This window comes from Rhipicephalus microplus, chromosome 5 (assembly GCF_043290135.1).
Source record: "Rhipicephalus microplus isolate Deutch F79 chromosome 5, USDA_Rmic, whole genome shotgun sequence".
In the NCBI taxonomy this organism is placed as follows: Eukaryota; Metazoa; Arthropoda; class Arachnida; order Ixodida; family Ixodidae; genus Rhipicephalus; species Rhipicephalus microplus.
In genome coordinates, this window is record NC_134704.1 from 5,896,004 (window position 1) to 5,916,096 (window position 20,093).

Here is a 20,093-nt window from a genome sequence, read left to right on the forward strand (position 1 = left end):
ACTGAAGACGCGTCTCTCCTAGCCTTGCTCCGTGCCGCTGCAGCGAAAGCAGCCAAATCACCCCTTCTTATTCTCGGCGACTTCAACGTCAAGCATCCGGACTGGGGTTACTCGAAGGCAGATGGCCCCGGAAGGAGGCTGTGGCAGCTCGCTCACGATCTCAACCTTTCCCTGCTCACCGACCCCACGCAACCAACGCGCATCGGCAACAGTGTGTGCCGCGATACCACCCCGGACCTCAGCTTCTGCCGCAGCGTGCCCGACGCGCGCTGGTATAACACGCATCAGTCCCTCGGCAGTGACCACTATGTCCTCACCATTCAAGTTCTCACCTCCCCCAGCAAGCCGCGCCCACACACGGCCCGCTATACAGACTGGGACGCTTTCCGAGAACGCCGGTTGCACTCCGCCACTTCCAACATCGAGGACCTCTCGACGTGGACCGACCAGCTGCTAGAGGACCTCGACGCAGTCACCGCCTCGATCCCCACCACGAAGGACTATCCGGCAACTGACGCCCGTCTTGCCCACCTGTGGGCCGCCCGCACCGGCCTTTGCAACCGTTGGCAGAAGCAACGTCACAACCGTCGCTTACGCCGCCGCATTGCGCACCTCGATCGTACGATCGAGCAACACACCACCGCGCTCGCCCGCCAACAGTGGGAGCAGCTCTGCTCGGGTCTCTCTGGTCAGTTGGGCTGCAAACAGTCCTGGCATCTCCTCCGCCACCTCCTCGACCCTGCTTCTGCCAAGTTGGTCGCTCGGCAGCAGTTACAACGAGTGGTCCGGGCTTACCCCGGCGACACTCCGTCGCTGATGGCAGACCTGTCCGCCAAATACCTTCAGCTTCTGCCTCCTGGCACACCTCCTCCCCCTCTCGCGTCCTACTCTGGGGCCCCCAACCCAGTACTGGACGCCGATATCACGGAAGCGGAGGTCTACGCGGCATTACAGAAGCTCCGCACCACTTCCGCCCCCGGCCCAGATCGCATCCCCAACAAGCTCCTCCGAAACCTCGACGCCCCTTCGGCTGCTACCCTCACTTCGTTCCTCAACGAGTGCTGGCGCTCCGGCAACCTCCCCCAATCATGGAAACACGCTCGCGTGGCTTTCATCCCCAAGCCGGGCAAGAAACTCACAATCGAGAATCTCAGGCCCATTTCACTCACCTCGTGCGTCGGCAAGCTTCTAGAACATGTCGTTCTCGCTCGCCTGCAAACGTACACGGACGCACACCATCTCCTTCCCCACACCATGCTTGGTTTCCGCCCCCACCTATCCACGCAAGATGTCCTCTTACAACTCCACCATGATCTCCTCGACCCACCCACATTTTCAGACACAAAGGCTCTCCTTAGCCTGGACCTTCACAAGGCGTTCGACCACGTCTCCCATTCGGCTATCCTTGCCGAACTCGCAGCCCTCAATCCCGGCACCCGCACCTACAACTACATTCGCGCGTTCCTCACCGCCCGCACGGCCGAAATCATCATAGGGGACCTCCCGTCTCCCACGTACGAGCTTGGCCCTCGTGGCACCCCTCAGGGCGCCGTCTTGTCGCCTTTTCTATTCAATCTTGTCCTCCGCTCGCTTCCTGGCAAGCTGGACCGTATCCCCGGTCTTAAACACACCCTGTACGCGGACGATATTGCTCTCTGGGTCACGTCGGGCTCTGACGGCCATATCGAGCAGACGTTGCAACGCGCAACCGACGTCGTCACGTCCCACGTGCACGCGGCCGGTCTTACTTGCTCAGCGGCCAAATCGGCCCTTCTTCTCATGCGGCCTCCCGACCGGCGTCGCTACAAAACTCCCCACCCCACCATCACGGTTCATGCCAACTCTACTCCTGTCCCCGTCGTTTCGCATCTCCGCGTGCTCGGGCTGATCCTACAGTCCAACCGCCATAATACACACACCATAGACAAGCTCTCGCTCTCGGTGCAGCAGACCGCACGTATGCTCGCCCGTGTCCGTGCGCGGCGTGAGGGCATGCGAGAACACGATCTACTTCGCCTTGTCGACGCTTTCGTCGTTTCCCGCCTCACGTACGGCCTTCCTTATACACGTCTCCTAAAATCGGAACGCGATAAAATTGACGTCCTCATCCGCCGGGCATACAAGACTGCCCTCGGCCTTCCCCCCAACACGTCCACCGATCGTCTTCTCCGTTTGGGTGTACACAACACGCTCGACGAGTTGATTGAGGCTCACCGCTCCGCTCAAGTGCAACGCCTTTACCGTTCGCCGACCGGTCGCCACATCCTTTCCTCCATCGGCCACGACACCTCCTCCCACCCTCCGGATCTGGTCTCATTACCCCATGCTATTCGAGCGGCGTTCTACATCAAGCCGCTACCTAAGAATATGCTGGCGGGCCACCACGACGCTCGCCGCCAAGCCCGTGCCGCCATGCTTCACGCAAAGTACGCCGACCACCCGGCCGTCGCCTACGTAGATGCGGCCCGATACAATGCACGCAGGGACGCCTTCGTAGTCGTTTCCGTGTCGCCCTCCTCAGCTCCTTTGGGGCCGACCATTACGGCTGGCACCGTCAGAACGCCTTACGCCGTCGAGGCGGAGGAAGTGGCCATTGCTTTGGCCGCGACCTCGGCTGACGCAAGCGTCATAATCAGCGACTCGAAACAAGCCATCTCGAATTTCGCGCGAGGTCTCGTCTCGCCTACCACCTTACGGCTACTTCGGCCCCTACTGCAGCAAGATGAGCAGTGCCGCATAGAACTGATCTGGGTCCCCGCCCACTCGGGTCACCCCGGCAACGAGACAGCTCACCAACGCGCTCGAGGATTCGTCGACCGAGCGGTGGGCCACTCAGAGTCGGACGCCCTGGTGCCGGAGCCCCTGGTCACCTACCACGACATCACTCAGCACTATCGCCTCGAGCGATATTTCTATTCACATCCTCACAGCAGCCTTCCCAAGCGGTCCGAGATCGCCTGTCGTCGCCTACAGACCCGCACCTTCCCGTGCCCCCTCGTGTTTTCATACATGCACCCAGGTGCCATCGATCCACGCTGCTGCCTGTGCGGCAACGTTGCCTCGTTAAACCACATCCTCTGGGGATGCCCGGAGGATCCCCCGCCCGCCGACCTCCTTTGCTCACCCCCCACCGAGGGACAATGGGAGGCCCTTCTCTCCAGCAACGACATAGACATCCAGACACGGGTCCTGAAACGAGCGGAAGAAGTCATCGAGAAGCACAGCCTGGCAGCCTTCGTGGCTTAGCCTCCCTTACCCCTCACCCCTTCGACTAATAAAGTTGTTACTCACTCTTACATTAGTTAAGCACTTATAACAACACTGCAATTACTGTTATTTTACTGCCCTTAATCAACTAGAGCATATACAATAATTCACATTGTATTGTCAAGCTTAACAACTTAGCTGCTCCTGTAACTATTAAAAAAAAATTTTTAAGTAAAAAAAGGAAACCCAACAAAGTTAAGAACTGCCTCAGATGTCCCAAAACAGAATTTTCTTTTTCCAAAATTACAAAACTTTTTGTTCTAACTTGCTTTCACATATTCTTAACATGTAAATAATGCAATTATTTCCTCTAAGATGTGATTATACATTATACAATTATTATGAACTTGAAGTAAGGGTTTGCAGCTTTCATACTCATAAGGTGGTTTCGAGACATTAAACCTCACATATCAATTATCATGAACTAAGTGATTAATACGGGCTGAATATCTTAAAACTTTTACATGACAATTTTTCTTGTTCATTGAAGTGCTTCATGCACACTTTCCTGATAAATATTGTGGAGAAATATGAACCATTGGCTAATAATTATAAATGTTTAGTGGCAGAAAAAGTATGTCTAAAAAGAGCTATATTTTATGCATTGTCATGGTAAAAAATAAAAATGATTATCTACTTGAAATCAGCACAAAAACTAGTGTTAACAGTCACAATTTTAAGGCTACAGATGAAATACTTCTTTTCGAGTCCCCTTAAAAAGGAATACAAATATTACCCTGCATTACTTTGTTTCTAACTCAACCATTTAGCCTTGAAAGCTAAAATATTTCTCGTCCAAAGTATGACACATCTGGGCAGTATTATCGTTTCTTGCTGGCTCAATAAAACAGTTTGTGATGAATCAAGTGTACCTTGGCAGCTGTAGTCATGAGCTCAAGCTCTGCGAAGCGTCTGCCCACGCACATGCGGGCACCATGGCCGAAAGGCAGCAGACTAAACGGGTGGATCAGGCCCCGTGCTTCCCCGAGCCAACGTTCAGGCCGGAACTGTTCCGGCTGCGGAAAGTACTTCTCCAGGCGACAGGTCACTAGTGAATTGGCAAACACCGGAACCTGCAATGAGCCACATGCACTAGTATCCCACGCTGCAAATGTGGCAACATACTCAGCTATCGTAACGGACGCCATTTGGCAAGTGGCATTAGAAAAAGCTCTTATTTCACATGAGATAGAAAGCCTTCAGCTGACACAAAATTATGCGACCTTGTAATCAGCACCAAGACAGCAGTTCTGTATCAGCACGACGGTGATCACACCCACAAAATAGTACAAGTGGCTCACATGACAGAAGCTCTTGCATGAGCAAGCACAGAGTCTTTGAAACGTGCAGGTTTGCAGGCAGCAACTCCCGTCTTGCACTTGCTGTATTTCAACATGTGCTTTTTCTTTCCTTAGCCACTGCAAGCACTGCTTATTGTGCTTCATTTCACAATAAAGCCAAGTCTTTTGTTGTGTTGGTGCACTGTTCTGGTATAGATCAGGGGTTCACAACCTGCGGTCAACCTCCTCCTACTCTTATCACTTGTTATCTGAAGGCCAAAAGTCGCACTGAAAGAAGTTTTTTGTTTTGCTTCTAACCTATGTTTGTAAATCGCAGCCTTGCCACATGCATGCCCTGAAAATAAAAATGATTTTTATTTCAGTTTTGTACATTAATGTTGATGCCAGCAAAGCCCTCTCTCCCCCTATCCCCTCCCATGTCAAAAGCTTTCTGACCCTTGTGATAGATGTACCAGCGAGCCTGAACTGCCACCCTTCCAAGCAAATTACACTGCACGAGAGCTCCATCGTTGGTCGGCGAACTCACTTGTGAGTCGACTCACTCAGACTTGAGTGAGGTGCGAGTCCGGCTGAGTTATACTCAGCTGAGTTAAGCATTGGTGAGTCTACTCGAAGAAAATTTTGCCGAGTATGAGCCAGAGTGAGTTTGGGTGACGAAAACGTTCGTGAGTCCACATGTGAGTTAGTCCGGCTGAGTTACATTTTTGTGAGCCTGATTCCGAGTGAGTTCACTTCAGGAAAATTTAGGTTACTCTGGATACTAAAGAGTCCTATGCGAGAAGAACCTATATAATGTGCGTGGGCTACATTTATTCTGCCGACCTATGATTACAAATATTTATAGTCTCCTTTTATGACATGCCTTGTAGTCATGTATGTCACAAAAAGCCACAGAATTGATTTTCCAAGTTATAAATCTGGTCATTTCCCCACAACCTTGGGACTCGTTCCACTGGAGGTCCTTGATAAAAGCTTCTTTGAATGAAGATATACAGTTGAGCCCACTTATAACGAACCTGGACGTGACGCGGCATCCATTCGCTGTATTCCGAAGTTCGTAGTAAATGAAACACAGCTTTTAAAGACAGTTGCGAGTGAAAACACAAACTTTTTTTGCCCCAAAAAGACTGTAATGCACATGTTTCAAAGAGCAGAAATAATAAGGGCGGTCTCGAGTTCATTTAAAACGACAGACTGCTCGCTCGCCAAGGCCCGTGGCATAAGCTGCATGAGGCACTGGCTCCGAAGCTTCATCGTTCTCGATCGCAATCCAATTCCTCCAAATCACTCTCGCTACATACTTCATTCAGAATGCCCCAATCCGTGCACGGTTCTGCAGTGTCGGCATTATCATCGGCCATAATTAAATCATCGCAACAGATGTCCCACCCGCTCTTTCAGGTCAGAGTAGACGACGCGCTGCCACAAATCACCGCCGCAGTGGTCCTGTTCGGAAGCTTCAGGCTCGGCATCAAGCCCGATGATCGACGAAGTCGGCCTCACGAAAATAGTTTCGCGCACATGTAGCCGTCACCGCCACCCACGAAATATTCACCCTCTCCACAGCTGAATACCGGGACGCCCAAAACGGCAAATTGGCTGCCAGGTGGTCAACAGCTATGAGCAAGCGCGCCGCAACGCGGCACCTAACGTGCGGATTACGCTCAAGCCAAGTGGTCACACTCTCGACGTTTTCATGAGTGGCAGGAAAAAACGTGATAGTCCTCACGTCGGCCATCATGACCACACAAGCACACCAAGAGCGAGCAAGACGCTCACACGCGACAGACATGCCAGAACGCGTGAAACAGCTCTGGGCCCGTTTTCAGTCAAAAAATGAAACTAATTAGAGCCAGCGTGGTGGGCGTCGCAGAGCGGTGGAGACGGGCGAAGGGGTTGTGATCAAGACAGGAGAGCAGACTTGCGAGCGAAGGGCAAGGAGTTTCGATAAAGAGAGGGGAGGATGCGGTAGAAGGGCGACCTTGAAAACCGAAACACATGGAAAGGAGGCAGGTTGGGTAGCTTGCTTGAAAGGTCCGCGAAACTCTCACGTGGAAAAACTTAGAGTGCATGGCCGCCTGAATCGGTGTGCCTGGCGGCGTTTGAAGAATCGGTGGCCGTGGTCAAAAAATCGTTTTGTTGCGTCGGCGAGTTTGCGTGGCCTCACGAACTTCGATATTTCGCGATTCGTTCCGCACAAACTAACAGCCGTTTTAGCGCTTCTGCATGCCCGCAGAAGGCTGGCCGAGTTGAGTGCGAAGTGAGAGAGAACAAGTCCTAAACATGAAACGAATCGCAGAATATCATAGTCGGTGGGGTAGCGTATGCGCGTGCGCTAGACGGATACTATCGGATAAAGTCGGTGGACGACGATGTTGGCAAATGGTCTGGTCACTCCAGGCCAGTGACGCCAACGACAGCACCAGCGATCAAAAACAGGGTAAGTGGCCGACCGGTCTTTGAAAGATCGATGGCAGTGTGAAAACACGGGCCTCGTCTGGCGATGCGGGGTGCTCAGAGTAGTGGGGGGACAAAGGACGGAGGGGTGCATAACCAAAAGCAGTCGAGGAGAGCAGCAACTAGAGGAGCACGGAGGCAGAATCGGCATTGAAAAACAAGAATGTATGGGCACCTCGTTGATGCCTGATCGGTGGTCGAAATTGGTTTCCCGGGAAGTCGGCAGACCGCTGACTCCGTTCGCTGTAACCGATCAGCGGCGCTTGGAGACGTTCATTGTAAGTGCGATTTTGTGCCATTGAAACAATGCATATTTTTACGGTCACGCAAATATTGTTCATTTTAAGTGAAAATTCGTTTTAAGTGAGGCCGTTATATGTGGGCTCGACTGTATTTACTGAATCACAACTATTGATAACTCCAACTTAAAGGTACGGCATTATATGGCTCCATAAAATGCACCAATTAGGAGAAATATTAACATTAAAATGCCAACATGACTAAAAAACTAATTCTATGCTAACACAATTTAATCTGAAATATTAATGGCACCCCACCTCTAAAATCTCGTGCAATGTATATTGCCTACTCTCAAGACCACTAACTATTTGTAAAATTCTGCAGTGTAGTCATGGAGCTAACACCGTTCGTGGCGGCATGACATCAAAATTTAAAGTTATAATTTTCAACAACATATGAGTTTTTTTTCATGAAACTCGTAATTTTTGGTGATGTATTAGTGATTTTATATGCATTGCATTAGTCCCAACCTTATTTTTTTATAAATAATGCAGTTATAGAGTACAACATTTACAGACTATGGCACAGTAGAAAGAGCTTCTAAAGCATGCTACAAAACTTGTGCAATAGTAAATTGCGATACTGACAACAGGATAAACTAAATAAATATAGATTATTCCAATATCGTATCTCTAGGTTAATTCACAAACGTTCAAAGTAAATGAAGATGGCTCTACTAGGGCATAGAAATGGGCTGTGTAGCATCTTCTGACAGATATGCAACTCCAGGCCAATTTTATTATGTACATCGTGATTCACATTGCTTTTGATCTACAATTATGTACCTTATCAATGGAGAATGAGGGCAGTGTTCCAACTTGATCAATCACGTGGTTTAAAAGGCAACAGAGCAGCAGGATTCGCCAGCATCGAGCGTCCCTTCGCTCTCAGTTGCACTGAACTGCTTGTGTCTTCATATGCCGCTCTTGTTTTTCCATGAATATATGTAGCAATTGGAGTGCCAAACAAAATATTCACAAGAACCAGAGAGACTGAATCGGTGGTCATGAATGCATTGGTGATACATTGTTTTGTGGTAAACAACTTTCCAATAGCTATGCACCATCTTGCCGAATTTCAAGTTTTATTAAAAATGTAGAAACAAAACAGAGTATTGGTTTTTGTAATTTCTTACCAATTATACAGCAACTGTGTTATTAAGTGTGGCTTGATATAGCATGCTCCATGGTACCATGAAAAATTTTGCGAGAGAGTTTCAAGGAGAAAAGGGGCAGAAACACATCATTCATGCCATATGCCACACCTGATCACTGGCAAAAACAAATTTCTTCTGTTACCTCTTGCCAATTTGAAGGGGTTTTAACCTTTAGTGACCTCATTGAATTCTTTGAGTCTCTAGGATATATTGCTGCCATATTTTCCCAGCGTGCCTGCGGTTCAGAACTCTGCACTGACACAACATAGCAACACCAGTTTTTTTTCCTCACTTTTTTTTTCTTTTCCATTAAAACACCTTTCCATTCATAGTCAGTGTAGTATCGTGCGGTGGACATGCTGCACGGAGAACACAGGGCACGGCGCTGAAGCGCCGGCTGGCATGAAGTACGGAGCAGCCGGTAGCCAAGCAGGAACTCTATTATTATGTTCAATGCCGGGCATATATACGCAAGGTAGCACCCCCTGAGGGCAAAAATGCTTTACTTGAAACCGAATCTGGCAACCATGGAATCAAAACCAAAACACCACATCATCCCCCTCTAGAAAGAAAAGGACATGTGGCTCTAAGATCCTTATACAATGATTAATGAAACATGAGTAACTTTTATAACCTTATACAATTTTAGAAGAATGCTATGACACATATAGCTTCTTTATTTACAACCTTAACATCCCCCCTCCTTTTCTCCTAAAGTAACCAATTGAAGAAGAGAAAAGCGGCATGAGAAGGAGAAAAAAAAAAGCTATGTACACAGCACACCATGGCTGAGAGCACTTATACAAACAACATACAACAAAAAAATCACAGTATACCAGTATAACCCTTATAACCTTGTACAATAACTAAATGTACAGCATACACACAACAATGCACTCGTATGGCACAGATTCCGACATACGAGTAAGAAAGAAGAATTTAGGACACGAAGTCTTTAAACAGGGATGGTTTCTTACGCGAACGCTTAGAACGCCAAAGCTCATTGCGCTCTGAAGTGCTGCTCCCTTGCAGAGCAGCAAGTTCAATATGTGAAGAGGAGCCTACAGGCTCGCTTACGCGCTGCTCAGACACAGCTGAGAGCATTGAGGAGTCCGACGACTCGCTTAAGCGTCCCTCTGTTGTAGTCGGAGACGGAGAACCCTGACGGGAAACATGGGAAGCTGAAGTTTCCGAAGCATGTCTATTAGTGTTAAGAAGGATACTGGCATGGGGACTGGGCTCGTCAGTCAAGTATTCATACGGAGCCTGACAAGAGTCCGAGAACTCTGAAGCGTGCTCGGTGCATGGTAAAACTTCATGGTGGCTGGGCACCACAGCCAGATTTGAAACCAGTGCCTGACTACCATTTCCCACAGGGAAAGATGGTGATACTGTAGGAATAGGGATAGAAAGCAACCGTGGAACCGAGGCAGAGTATTACGACTGGTTCTGCAAAGATATTGAAGAGTGCAAGCGTGAAGATGGTTCCCGTTCGGAATGGACGTTTACAAGTTTAGAAGCGTTCTAAACCAATCCATGACTGAGCTTAAATGCCTGGGATCCCACTGCCGACATAACTGTAAACGGACCTCTATACTTGTGTTTTTTCCCTGGAATGCGTACTTTGACACTTTGGCCAACCTGAATGACTGAAGGTTAGGCTCGTCGCTTCTGATCCACATAGTTCATGTACTGCTGCCTATGGAAAACTCGCATCCTTATGGTATTCTCTGAAAATGACTGCAAATTAGAAAGCGACAGCTGATCAGTTATGTCAACCACTGTGCGAGGTTGACGTTTTATGAAGCAGCATCGCGGGAGACGATCCCGTAGTTGCCTGAGCAGAAAAACGGTTAAGTACTGAGGTACTCCGGAATTGCCTTTTTTGGAGGGCATTGTTCTAGTTGGGCTAGATGAATATACTCTTTCAGGACCCTATTGAACCGCTCAACCTGTTCATTGGCTTGAGAATATAGTTGTTGGAAGAACAGAGGCGTTGAATACCTCGTTCGGAGAGAAAAGTTTCAAACTGACGAGACTTAAACTGGGGACCGTTGTCTGTTTCTAAGCATGTTGGAAAACCTTCTGGGCAGAAGACGGAAGTCAAAAAGGTGATGACTGCATCAGACGTAACGTCTCAAACTAAAAAACCTCAGGCCATTTGGAGAAATAATCAATCAATGTGACCGCAAAGCGACAATCTGGGGGAAAATTTGAAAGAGGACCAATAATGTCCATGCCTAACTTCTACAGTGTCTCAGGAAAAGAAACTGGTTGTAGGGGTGCAAAGACAGGTTTCGCCGATTTGTCGGCAGCCTCACAGATGCAACAGTTCCGAATCGCACTTTCCACTTGTTTGCCAAGGCACGACCACCAATACCTGCCACGAACCAGCTGCTTTGTACGAATTATGCCTGGATGATTCTCATGCGCCAACTGAATCAAATGCCCCCTGCGCGTTTCTGGAACTGTAACACGTTCCCCGCGGAAAATGAGCCTATCAGCATAAGACAGTTTGTCTTTCACTACAAAGTAAGGTACAAGTACTGAAGTCAAATGCTTCTTTGAAGGCCAACGCTCAGCAATGTATTGATTAAGCTGCTGGAAGGTACCATCATTATCAGTGGCTGCCTGTAACTCGTCCTTATTTAAGCATGCAGCAACTAAAAAAATTATCTTTTCTTCTGGCATTTGTGCTGGCGGAAGCTGGACTGGCAGCCAAGATAATGCGACATTATCGACACCTTTCCAATATTGTACAGAAAAAGTATAATATAACAGTCGGGTGCACCATCGAGAAATTCGCAACGGGCGTCGCCCCACCGCACCAGCTGACAGCAAAGTAGTTAAAGCCTGGTGGTCAGTCCTCAAGGTAAAATGCCGACCCCAAAGATACACATGTCATATTTTTCTACCGCAAACAAGCGAGAGTTTCGCGCTCCTCTGCTGAATACCGGCGTCCCGCCGGGGAGAATATTCTAGATGCAAAAGCTACAGTTAGCAGCTGATCTCTTCTCTGTTGTTGAAGCACTGCTCCGATGCCAACATTAGATGCATCGGTAGTAACCACCACCGGAAGATTGTTATCAAAAATATTTATGACAAACGGTCAGCAATAAGTTTTTTAACCTGGTTGAAACTGGCATTGACCTCAGCCGACCAATTAAAACTCTGACCTTGCCGGAGTATGCGTTGCAGAGGCTCAACAACATCAGCCTAATGCGGTATAAACGTTGCATAATATCCAACCAACCCCAAGAAGGATTGGAGTGCTTCAAAATGAGTAGGAACAGGGGCATCAAGAATGGCAGCGACCTTAGACTCGACCGGCGATAACCCGCGAGCACTCATGTTATGAACTAAGTATGCAATTTCAGTAGCAGCAAATATACACTTGTCATTAAGCTTCATGCCACTGGAATCTATTTTAAACATGACACTTTTCAAGTGCACATCATGCTCTTCCCGATTATGGCCCCAAACTAAAATGTCGTCTAAGTAACAGACAACACCCGGGCACCCCTTCAGTACATCACTTATCATTTTTTGGAAAATAGCTGGTGCAGATGCTAGCCCGAAGCACACTCTGCGAAATCTGTAAAGCTCTTGATGCGTTACAAAAGTAGTAAGGTCACAACTCTCCTTCGCTAACTCAACCTGGCGGTATGCAGATGAAAAATCAAGTTTAGAAAAAAATTTTAGCACCTGTTAACTGTTGTAAAAGTTTCTCAATGTGAAGTAGAGGGAACCCGTTCACCATAATGGCCGTGTTTGGCTCATGGAGATCGACACAAAGTCGAATGAAATTGTTCTTGCGGGCAACAAAGGCAAACACCCAGTCCGAATCATCCACCCTCCCAATGGTGCAAATCAACTCTAGTCGTAGCAGCTCGTCGGCAACTTGTTGCCTCAGCAAGAAGGAAAGACGACGCAGTTTGGCCCCCACTGGCTGCACACCAGGCTACCGCTTGACATGGTAAACATAATTCTGCGCGGCACCAATGCCCGACGAAAACAGGTGGTGATACTCTGGTGGCGCATTCGCCGGAACCGCCGAGGAGTCAACGAGAGAACAAGTGAGGGTCTCACCTGTGATGGTTATTTTCAGAGCTCGGATGGCATGTAATCCCAGGAGCGAGGTGCCTTTTTCCGTGACGTAGAAGGGAATCGTGGCGCAGTTGCCATTGTACGAGACTGTTGCCTTGAGATAGCCCTGATTACTTATGGCTTGCTCGGAGTAATTCTCTAGAACGAGGTGCAAAGTTAGCAACTTAATATGTGAAAAGTTCCTCTTATAATCTTGGACGTTGAGCATTGACACAGCCGCCCCAGTGTTGATGAGCATGTTGAAAGTGGATCCATTGATCCGTACGGGAAGATGCAGAAGTCCAATAGTCCAATGACCGGTCGACTCTGTAGCAGCGCGGCAGAAGTCCAATGACCGGTCGACTCTGTAGTAGCGCGACAGACCCATGCGAAATGTCCACAACGTCCGCACCGCGAACACGTCTGGCTCCTGGCAGGACAAGCGGCGGAGTTGGCCCAATACCGCGTGGAGCCGCAGCGGTGGCAGGCACCCGCGCAAGCCGGCGGCGAAGCTGGAGAGGTGGTGTCCGTTGCTGCGGAGGGCAAGGAGGTGCACGCAGGAGAAGTCCCACCAGCCCTATTCTGCACTGAAGCTTGGGGAGGACGGCCGCCGTTTGGCCTTGCAGCTTGAATCGCTCGGCGAGCTGAGCCGCCATTGTGAGTCGGACACGACGATACTGCGTCGACTTGCGCTCCAGATAACTATAGCAATGCGCAGTCGATGGGCTCCTCCTCTTTCGCTACGTCGAGTGCCTTTTGTAGTGTGAAGCCCTTGCCCATCTTGAAAAAAATTCTTTGTAGGTGCGGCAACGCGATGCCAGAGACGATTTGGTTGAAAGCGAAGATATCGCCCGCCACGCCAAATTCACAAAGCTTGGCTACTCGGCGTACCTTCTGTATAAATTCTACTGCCGACTGGTCTGGGCCCTGACGCAGGGCTTTGAAGTGCGCATGCAGACACGCCGCGTCCTGTTGAGGGTCAAAGATTTCATCCAGGAGCGCAAGGGCTACGTCGCATACATTTGTACACATCGTCTACTGAGTTGGCCAGTCGGCTCCCGGCTCATCTTCGGCGGGACGCAGGTAGGAGTCCCTCAACGCCCAAGGCGTTCAGGAGCAGCGCCTTCTTGTGCTCCGGCGTGACGTTCTTGGCAGCGGCGTCGATGTAGACCTGTAACACAGGATGCCGCTGCCTCCATGGAATAGGCGGCACACTGGGGCACTGAAGGAATGGAGGCGGAGAGATAGCCGCGTACCTGCTTGGTGAAGAGAGTGTCGAGAAAGCAGTTCAGGAGAGACGCGCACGTCGGTAGGCGTCGTGACCGGAGTGGCACGAAAAGTGTCAAAAAGTAGGAATGTATACAGGAAATACAGTAGCGGTAGGACAGCTTGCACGGGTTCTGAGTTGACAGCACGAGGAAGAAGGCTGGAAGCCCATCTTGACGCCTGATGAACGTGGATTGAAGATCCTCGTCGCCAAAATGTAGTATGGTGCGGCGGACGCGCCGCACGGAGAACACAGGGCACGGCGCTGAGGCGCCGGCCGGCAAGAAGTACGAAGCAGCCGGTAAACAACACAGTCAGGTTTGACACGCGGAAGCCTTTTCAGTGGTTCCTCACCTGTCACTGTGTTTGCCCAGTCCACACTGCAAAAAGCTTGATGAAATTTTCCAGGCTCAAGTTTCTCGAACCTAGCTTTGTACACCCCAAGGAATGTAGGGGGGAGTATAAAACAAAGCAACAAGCTCGAGAGCCCAGCTTTGGGGCCTGACACATAGATTTCAAAAGATGAACATTAGGTAGAAGCCTGCTTAGTTGGGATAACAGACCAATATTTAATGATGTTTTGAAGCCTGACTTTTAGGAAAGGCCCAAGATGTGTAGCACGGCTCGCCCTGGCAGTATAAAGAGGGCCCGTTGATGTTTCCCGCTGTCTGCTACTAGGATTTGAAGGGCAGCCGCAGGCACCTTTTTTTTTACAAGATCACCGCACTGTCAGGACGGGTGTGGTTCTGCTCAAGCGCTTTGTTCACTGTTCATAGGTCACTCCTGCACTGTAGCATTCTTCATGGAAGTTCTCGGTTCCCCATTTTGCGCACGTGGTCCTGTACCCAAACACAGGTGCAAGGTCTTTGGGCCGGCTGTCAACGATGATGGAAGGCTTGTGGGCAACGTCGACTCCTGTCTTTCTTATTATACAGGCTCACTGGCACCTATGATGTAAGGGACTGACACGTGGCTTTGCTGCGATGCCGTTGGTGTCACGTTCGCCCCCTCTTCTCTTACGGAGGGTTCTGCGATTAAAGGGCATTTGTATAGACATTGGTGTCTTCTGTCCCTTTTTTTCCTTCTGCCGCTGCAGTGATGATTGGAGATTGAACGATCGGTTATTTTGGTAGGAGCTTTCTCTGTTGTCCAGATTTCTCTATAGTTGCCCAAGAAAGGCGATTTCGAGCATTTTTGCTCGTGGGAATGACCATAATTAAGTAGGTATGTGGTTGCTTTTCAGGAGAAGCATGCAGTAACTGATTTGGGAAGCTGTTGGGGTTCGCTAAAACTCACCCCATCTACAGCTGGCAAACACAAAACGAAGCTTCGCCGAGGGTCATGAGAAGGCATGGATATAGCACAGCAAGATAAAAAGAAAGGATTGTCTGTGCATTGAAGCATTGCTAAAGCCTCGTTTGCTCTAACGTGTGACAACAAATTATTTGGAGACGATTTAATTGTGCTCACTTGAAGTTTCGGCTTCACAGAGTGCTGAGTAAAGAGGGTTTTCGCATGGAGGAAAAAAATGCTGGGTATTCAAGAAAATATAGTTGGTCAGGTAAACACAGAAAACCGCTTGCACACAAAGCACCATGTTGGCAAGTCAACGACGGTTTCCTGGGCGCTGCTGCCATCTCCTCTCAGGTGTTGTAAATGTGTGCGAGCCCCCCAAAGAATCGCTGCTGAAGCTCAGACATCAATTTTTATACTCCCGAGCAAGTCTGCCCCCTTTTTTGCTGAAATGGTCTGCCAGGAGACGGCGCTCGCAAGGATTGTGGCAGTCAACAAAAAACTCGTGACGCAGGGAGCGGCTGGTTGTTTACCCGTAAAACAAAGGCATATTTAGCGTGCGGTAGGGCAACACAAAATTTAAAATAATTTTAGGCACATTCTAGGCTATACTATTTGTTCCCATTTCGTAGATGATGTGTGTGCATGTCCACAAAAATCTATCCTGCAGGTTATCTCACCTTAAAAATTTTGTGTGAGTACTCCTTTAAATGAAAAGACGGGGGGGGGGGGGGGGGAATACTATGCGCTATTACGAATATTGTAGTGAGCGAGGAAGACGTGAGACGACGTCGAAGAGGGCCGACGGGGCCGTGTCAATCTCGCCACTTTATTCGTCGGCTGAAGCGGAGCGGCAGCGGCTACCAGCGGCCGACACGCCAGGCACGTGAACTCGTTCTGTGATAGTGCAGCTCGAGCTATCCATGAGCTGTACGAGGGGCGCGGCGCGGTGGCTAAGAAATAATAATGATAATAAATGACGCTACAGACTATTCCCCCATCGCAGAAATGAACCCAGAATGAAAACAATAAGAGCATATATGCAAGTCGGTTAGGTTTGAAAAACGAAGAGGTCCGTGAGCAGTCCCGGTCGTCAATGGGAAGGGACTATTGGCAACCAGTGGGTCTCTGGTGGGCGACACTGATTATAGCGCAGCGGGCGAGGGTCGTGCTGAAGGGACGCTTTTGGTGATAGCGAGTACAACTGACAAGGTGAACAACGCTTAAGGACCGAGAACACACACGGGCCGTTTCGATGCAGTCGGCCGTCGCGCGCGATTGGGAACTGATGTATGAAAGTTGTATTGTTGCATGGGCATAGAACAGCAAGTCCAGTGCGTCTAGATGTACGTACATGTTGCTGGTTGGAACGTCAACGGGGAATGCGGTCCATGCATGTAGTGTGTTGATGGTGCTGGTACCGTTGCTTGCGGCGGTACAGTATTGGCTGCGGCAGCCCCAGAGCCTGTCGAGTAAGGTGCGGACGAGTTGGAAGTTATGCACTGTGGACAGACATCGTGCAACATGGCTTAGCGTGATGACGAGCCGACTCGGAGGGCGCGAATAGATGACTTTTTCTGGCCACTGACAACGTTCAACGCATAGGCATAATCCAATCAGTCAACACAGTGTTCAAGAGAGAGCCGATGTTACGAGACGCGAGATTGAGTGGTGGGTCTATGGAGAGACGATGTGACGAGACGCGAGATTGAGTGGTGGGTCTATGGCATCACAGATGCAGTGATGGAAGTGACTTTTTACTTGTTGCAGCAAGAAAAATACTACTTTGGAGCAGTTATAAGAATTTTTGGAGCAGAAAAAATTTTGGTTTACAGCAGCTACTCGTGTCTTTGGAGCAGACATTAAATTTGCTATGCATTGATTGAAGTTCAGATCATTGTCGAAGCATCTCGTAAATATTTTTATTAGGAAATGTATTTACAAGACAACAATCAAAGTAAATTTCATGATGCGAAGTATGCCAGGTTATCAAAAATATGCTGTGAAATGAGCTACAATTTGAAACACACTCAAACCTCGTTATAACGTAACAGGATATAATGAAATAATGAATACAACAAAATAAACGAAACTCCCCTCGAAATCTCAATTGAGAACCATGCATTTTAAACCTCATTCTAACAAAGTAAAATTGACCGGTAAATAGATATAATGAACTAAATTAGTCTATCAAATAGTCTATAAAAAAAAATTGGCCCCGTACTGCATGTTACACCATAAATGTCTCGACAGTTTTGCGTCTGGAGAGAGTGAACAAAACGTTTATTTGATGTTCTGCGCAAGAAAAGCGTGAATGGTATTCTGGAGGCGCTGCGTTAGAGTGCCTCGAGCGTGCAGCAGAGGCGACCGAGCGCATCAAGTCACGTCACACGTGAGACATGAGCGTTATCTGGCGATTCTCCTAAAAAACGGGGCGCACGCCCCGTTTCTGAGGTGATACCTCAAAAAACGGAGCGCGCCTCCGAAATGACACCTGTCATTTCTGAAGCACGCACCCTATCTTTGAGGTGATAAGGTGTAGAACGGAAGACTGGTAGGTGCCACCACTAAGTCGTCTTAGCAAAGCGTTGAAACACTTGCCGTTTCCTGCAAGCGTTGCATAGCCAGCACAGCGCCATAAAGACTACGATTCTTAAATTTACTTATGTATGCCTTTTCTAGTAAAAAATAACCATACATAATATTGACGTTTTGTTATGGGGCCGCAAATATGTGCAATAATTGCTTTTTAATTGACAATCGCACAAGTATGAGCGCTACCTTAAGCAATATTGGTGGGTGCTACGGATGAAGTCGGCGGTTTGAAGTATTGTTTGGTCACTTTGGTGTCGTTTAGGGTACCGTTAAGGGTGGACAAATAGACAAATGTGCAGACAGACAGACCAAAATTTTTGCGTTGAAGATCGTCTTTAAAAACCAATCATAGTGTGTTAAGTATATTGTTTTTTGCAGAGTTTGACGCTCGTTTAGCACGGCTCTTTCAAAACTACCGCACCGACCTTACAGCCACGCTACGCACGGCCGCGAGAGCCATCCTGCTCACACAGCCAGCGGAGAGAATTGAGAAAGCGCTCAGCGGGTCACATGACCGAGAAGCGGCGCAGCGGTGCAAGGCGATTTCCCTCTCCGCGTCTTAAAGACGACGGCAACGACTGTGTCTCTGCTGCTACCCTTTACACTGAGAAAGGAGGACTTTCCGAGACAGCTTTTTTTTTCCCTCTCTCTCCACGCGCGGCTTCGAAAGGAGAAGGGTCTCTACGTGCAGAGACTGAAAAGGGAGAAGCGTGGCACAGGCGCATCACAGATCGGCATTTCAGAGAGAACAAACACTCCACCAGTCTTTCCTTTTTTTTTTCTTTTCCTTTTTCACGCGCAGCGTTGAGAGGTGCCACCGCGAGATTGTGTATGGTGCTGAGAGCATTTTCGGAGAGCAGTATGTTAGAATTAACTGTCACAAGTGCTTGCGCATTCGAATTACAGGGTGTTTTCGCCCATTGGAATACACATAGCTTTCATGAGACCTCAGCGTAAGTTCGAATTAACCGGAAGTTCGAATTAAGCGTGTTCGAGATAGTGAGGTCCGACTGTGTTTATTTTCCATCGTACATGTGGTCGCCTAGCGGTACATCGGGCTGCAAGGTGGTTTCCTTCTTTGCATGCTTATAGGTGTGCGGCCATCTGAGCATACATTGCCACAAACTGTTGTAATCGATATAACGAAATAATGGATATAATGAAATAATTGTCACTCCTCTTCAACTTTGTTATAACAAGGTCTGAGTGTACTAGTATTTGGGGCAAGAATCAAATTAAACTGAAAAAGCTAAGCACCACATTTTATAAGTAACCACAGTCCCATATTGTGGCACGTGACAACTGGCGGAGCTGCTGGGTAACCCCCAGCCGATGTTCCAAACGCCTCCAGGTAGCTTTGTACCTGCAGTGACAACACCTGTTCACCGCTTAAGCCGAAGACTCTGAGGACTATCTCCTGAGCGTGGACCTCTTCCCAAGATGACGTCTGTCACACCTCCGAACGCTAGGGAAGGCGCTGCAGCATCCAACGCACTGGAAAGCGCTGCAGCCACGCCTAATACGCTGTGGAAGCCACATGTGCCGAAGGTGTTCCACGGTTCCATCTTGGAGAATGTCAAAGACTGGCTGACTCAGTTCGAAGGGTCTCCGATTTCAATGATTGGACAGACTTCGACAAGATGAGGAACGTGCTTTTCAGCTTGGAGGACGGCGCTCGTACTTGGTACGAAAACCGTGAGCCTTTTTCCTCGTGGAGCGTCTTTCGTCGATACTTGCTGGCAAGTTGGGCCAATCCCGATCGACATGAACGAGTCGAGCGAGCGATTCAGTCGCGCCTTCAAATGCCGAATGAAAGTGTCATGATGTACGTGGAGGACATGACGACCCTCTTTCGTCGAGCTGATCCTGACATGGCGGAAGAAAAGAAGGTCCGTCATTTAATGCGAGGAGTGAAAGAGCAGCTTTTTGCTGGCTTCGTTCGCAGTCCCCCAAAGACCGTGGTGGAATTTTTGACCGGAGCCAAAACCATAGAACAAGTGCTGCAGTAGCGCTCTACTGTGTACGAACGGCAAGTGAGTGTCACTCCATCAGGAAGTCAGATCGGAGGTGCAGGATGCAGCATCAACATCGAGTCTCTCTGCGACCTCATTCGATCGGTGGTGGGCGACGAACTACAAAAGATTCAGTGCCAGTCCCAACCTACAGCAGGATCTATTTGCAGCCTTGTCAGAAACAAAGTACGACAGGCTCTCCAAGTGCCGCCTTCCAGTTATGTCTCGCCTGTCCCGACAGGGCCACATCGTGCATCATACGCAGAAGCTGTCAGTCGATACATTCCTGTTTCCCCGCGCTTCGTTAATTCTATGCCTCAGGATGCCCTTTCTTCACTGCAGCCAATTCAGCACTTGGAA

The 20,093-nt window shown here is 48.9% G+C and overlaps 1 protein-coding gene across 9 annotated transcripts in view; it reads right to left on the reverse strand.

The window, feature by feature from the left end:
• The window catches only part of LOC119174035 (ecdysone 20-monooxygenase), a 147,003-nt gene that overhangs the window by 26,300 nt on the left and 100,610 nt on the right, over positions 1–20,093 (reverse strand). For all 9 annotated transcript variants that reach the window (XR_012895276.1, XR_012895274.1, XR_012895275.1 and 6 more), the window contains exon 8: positions 4,140–4,340. Coding sequence is in view for 6 of the 9 variants with exons in the window: in XM_075894743.1 (XP_075750858.1) it covers positions 4,140–4,340 (201 nt within the window). In the remaining 3 variants the exon portion in view is untranslated. The remainder of the gene's footprint in view (positions 1–4,139; positions 4,341–20,093) is intronic.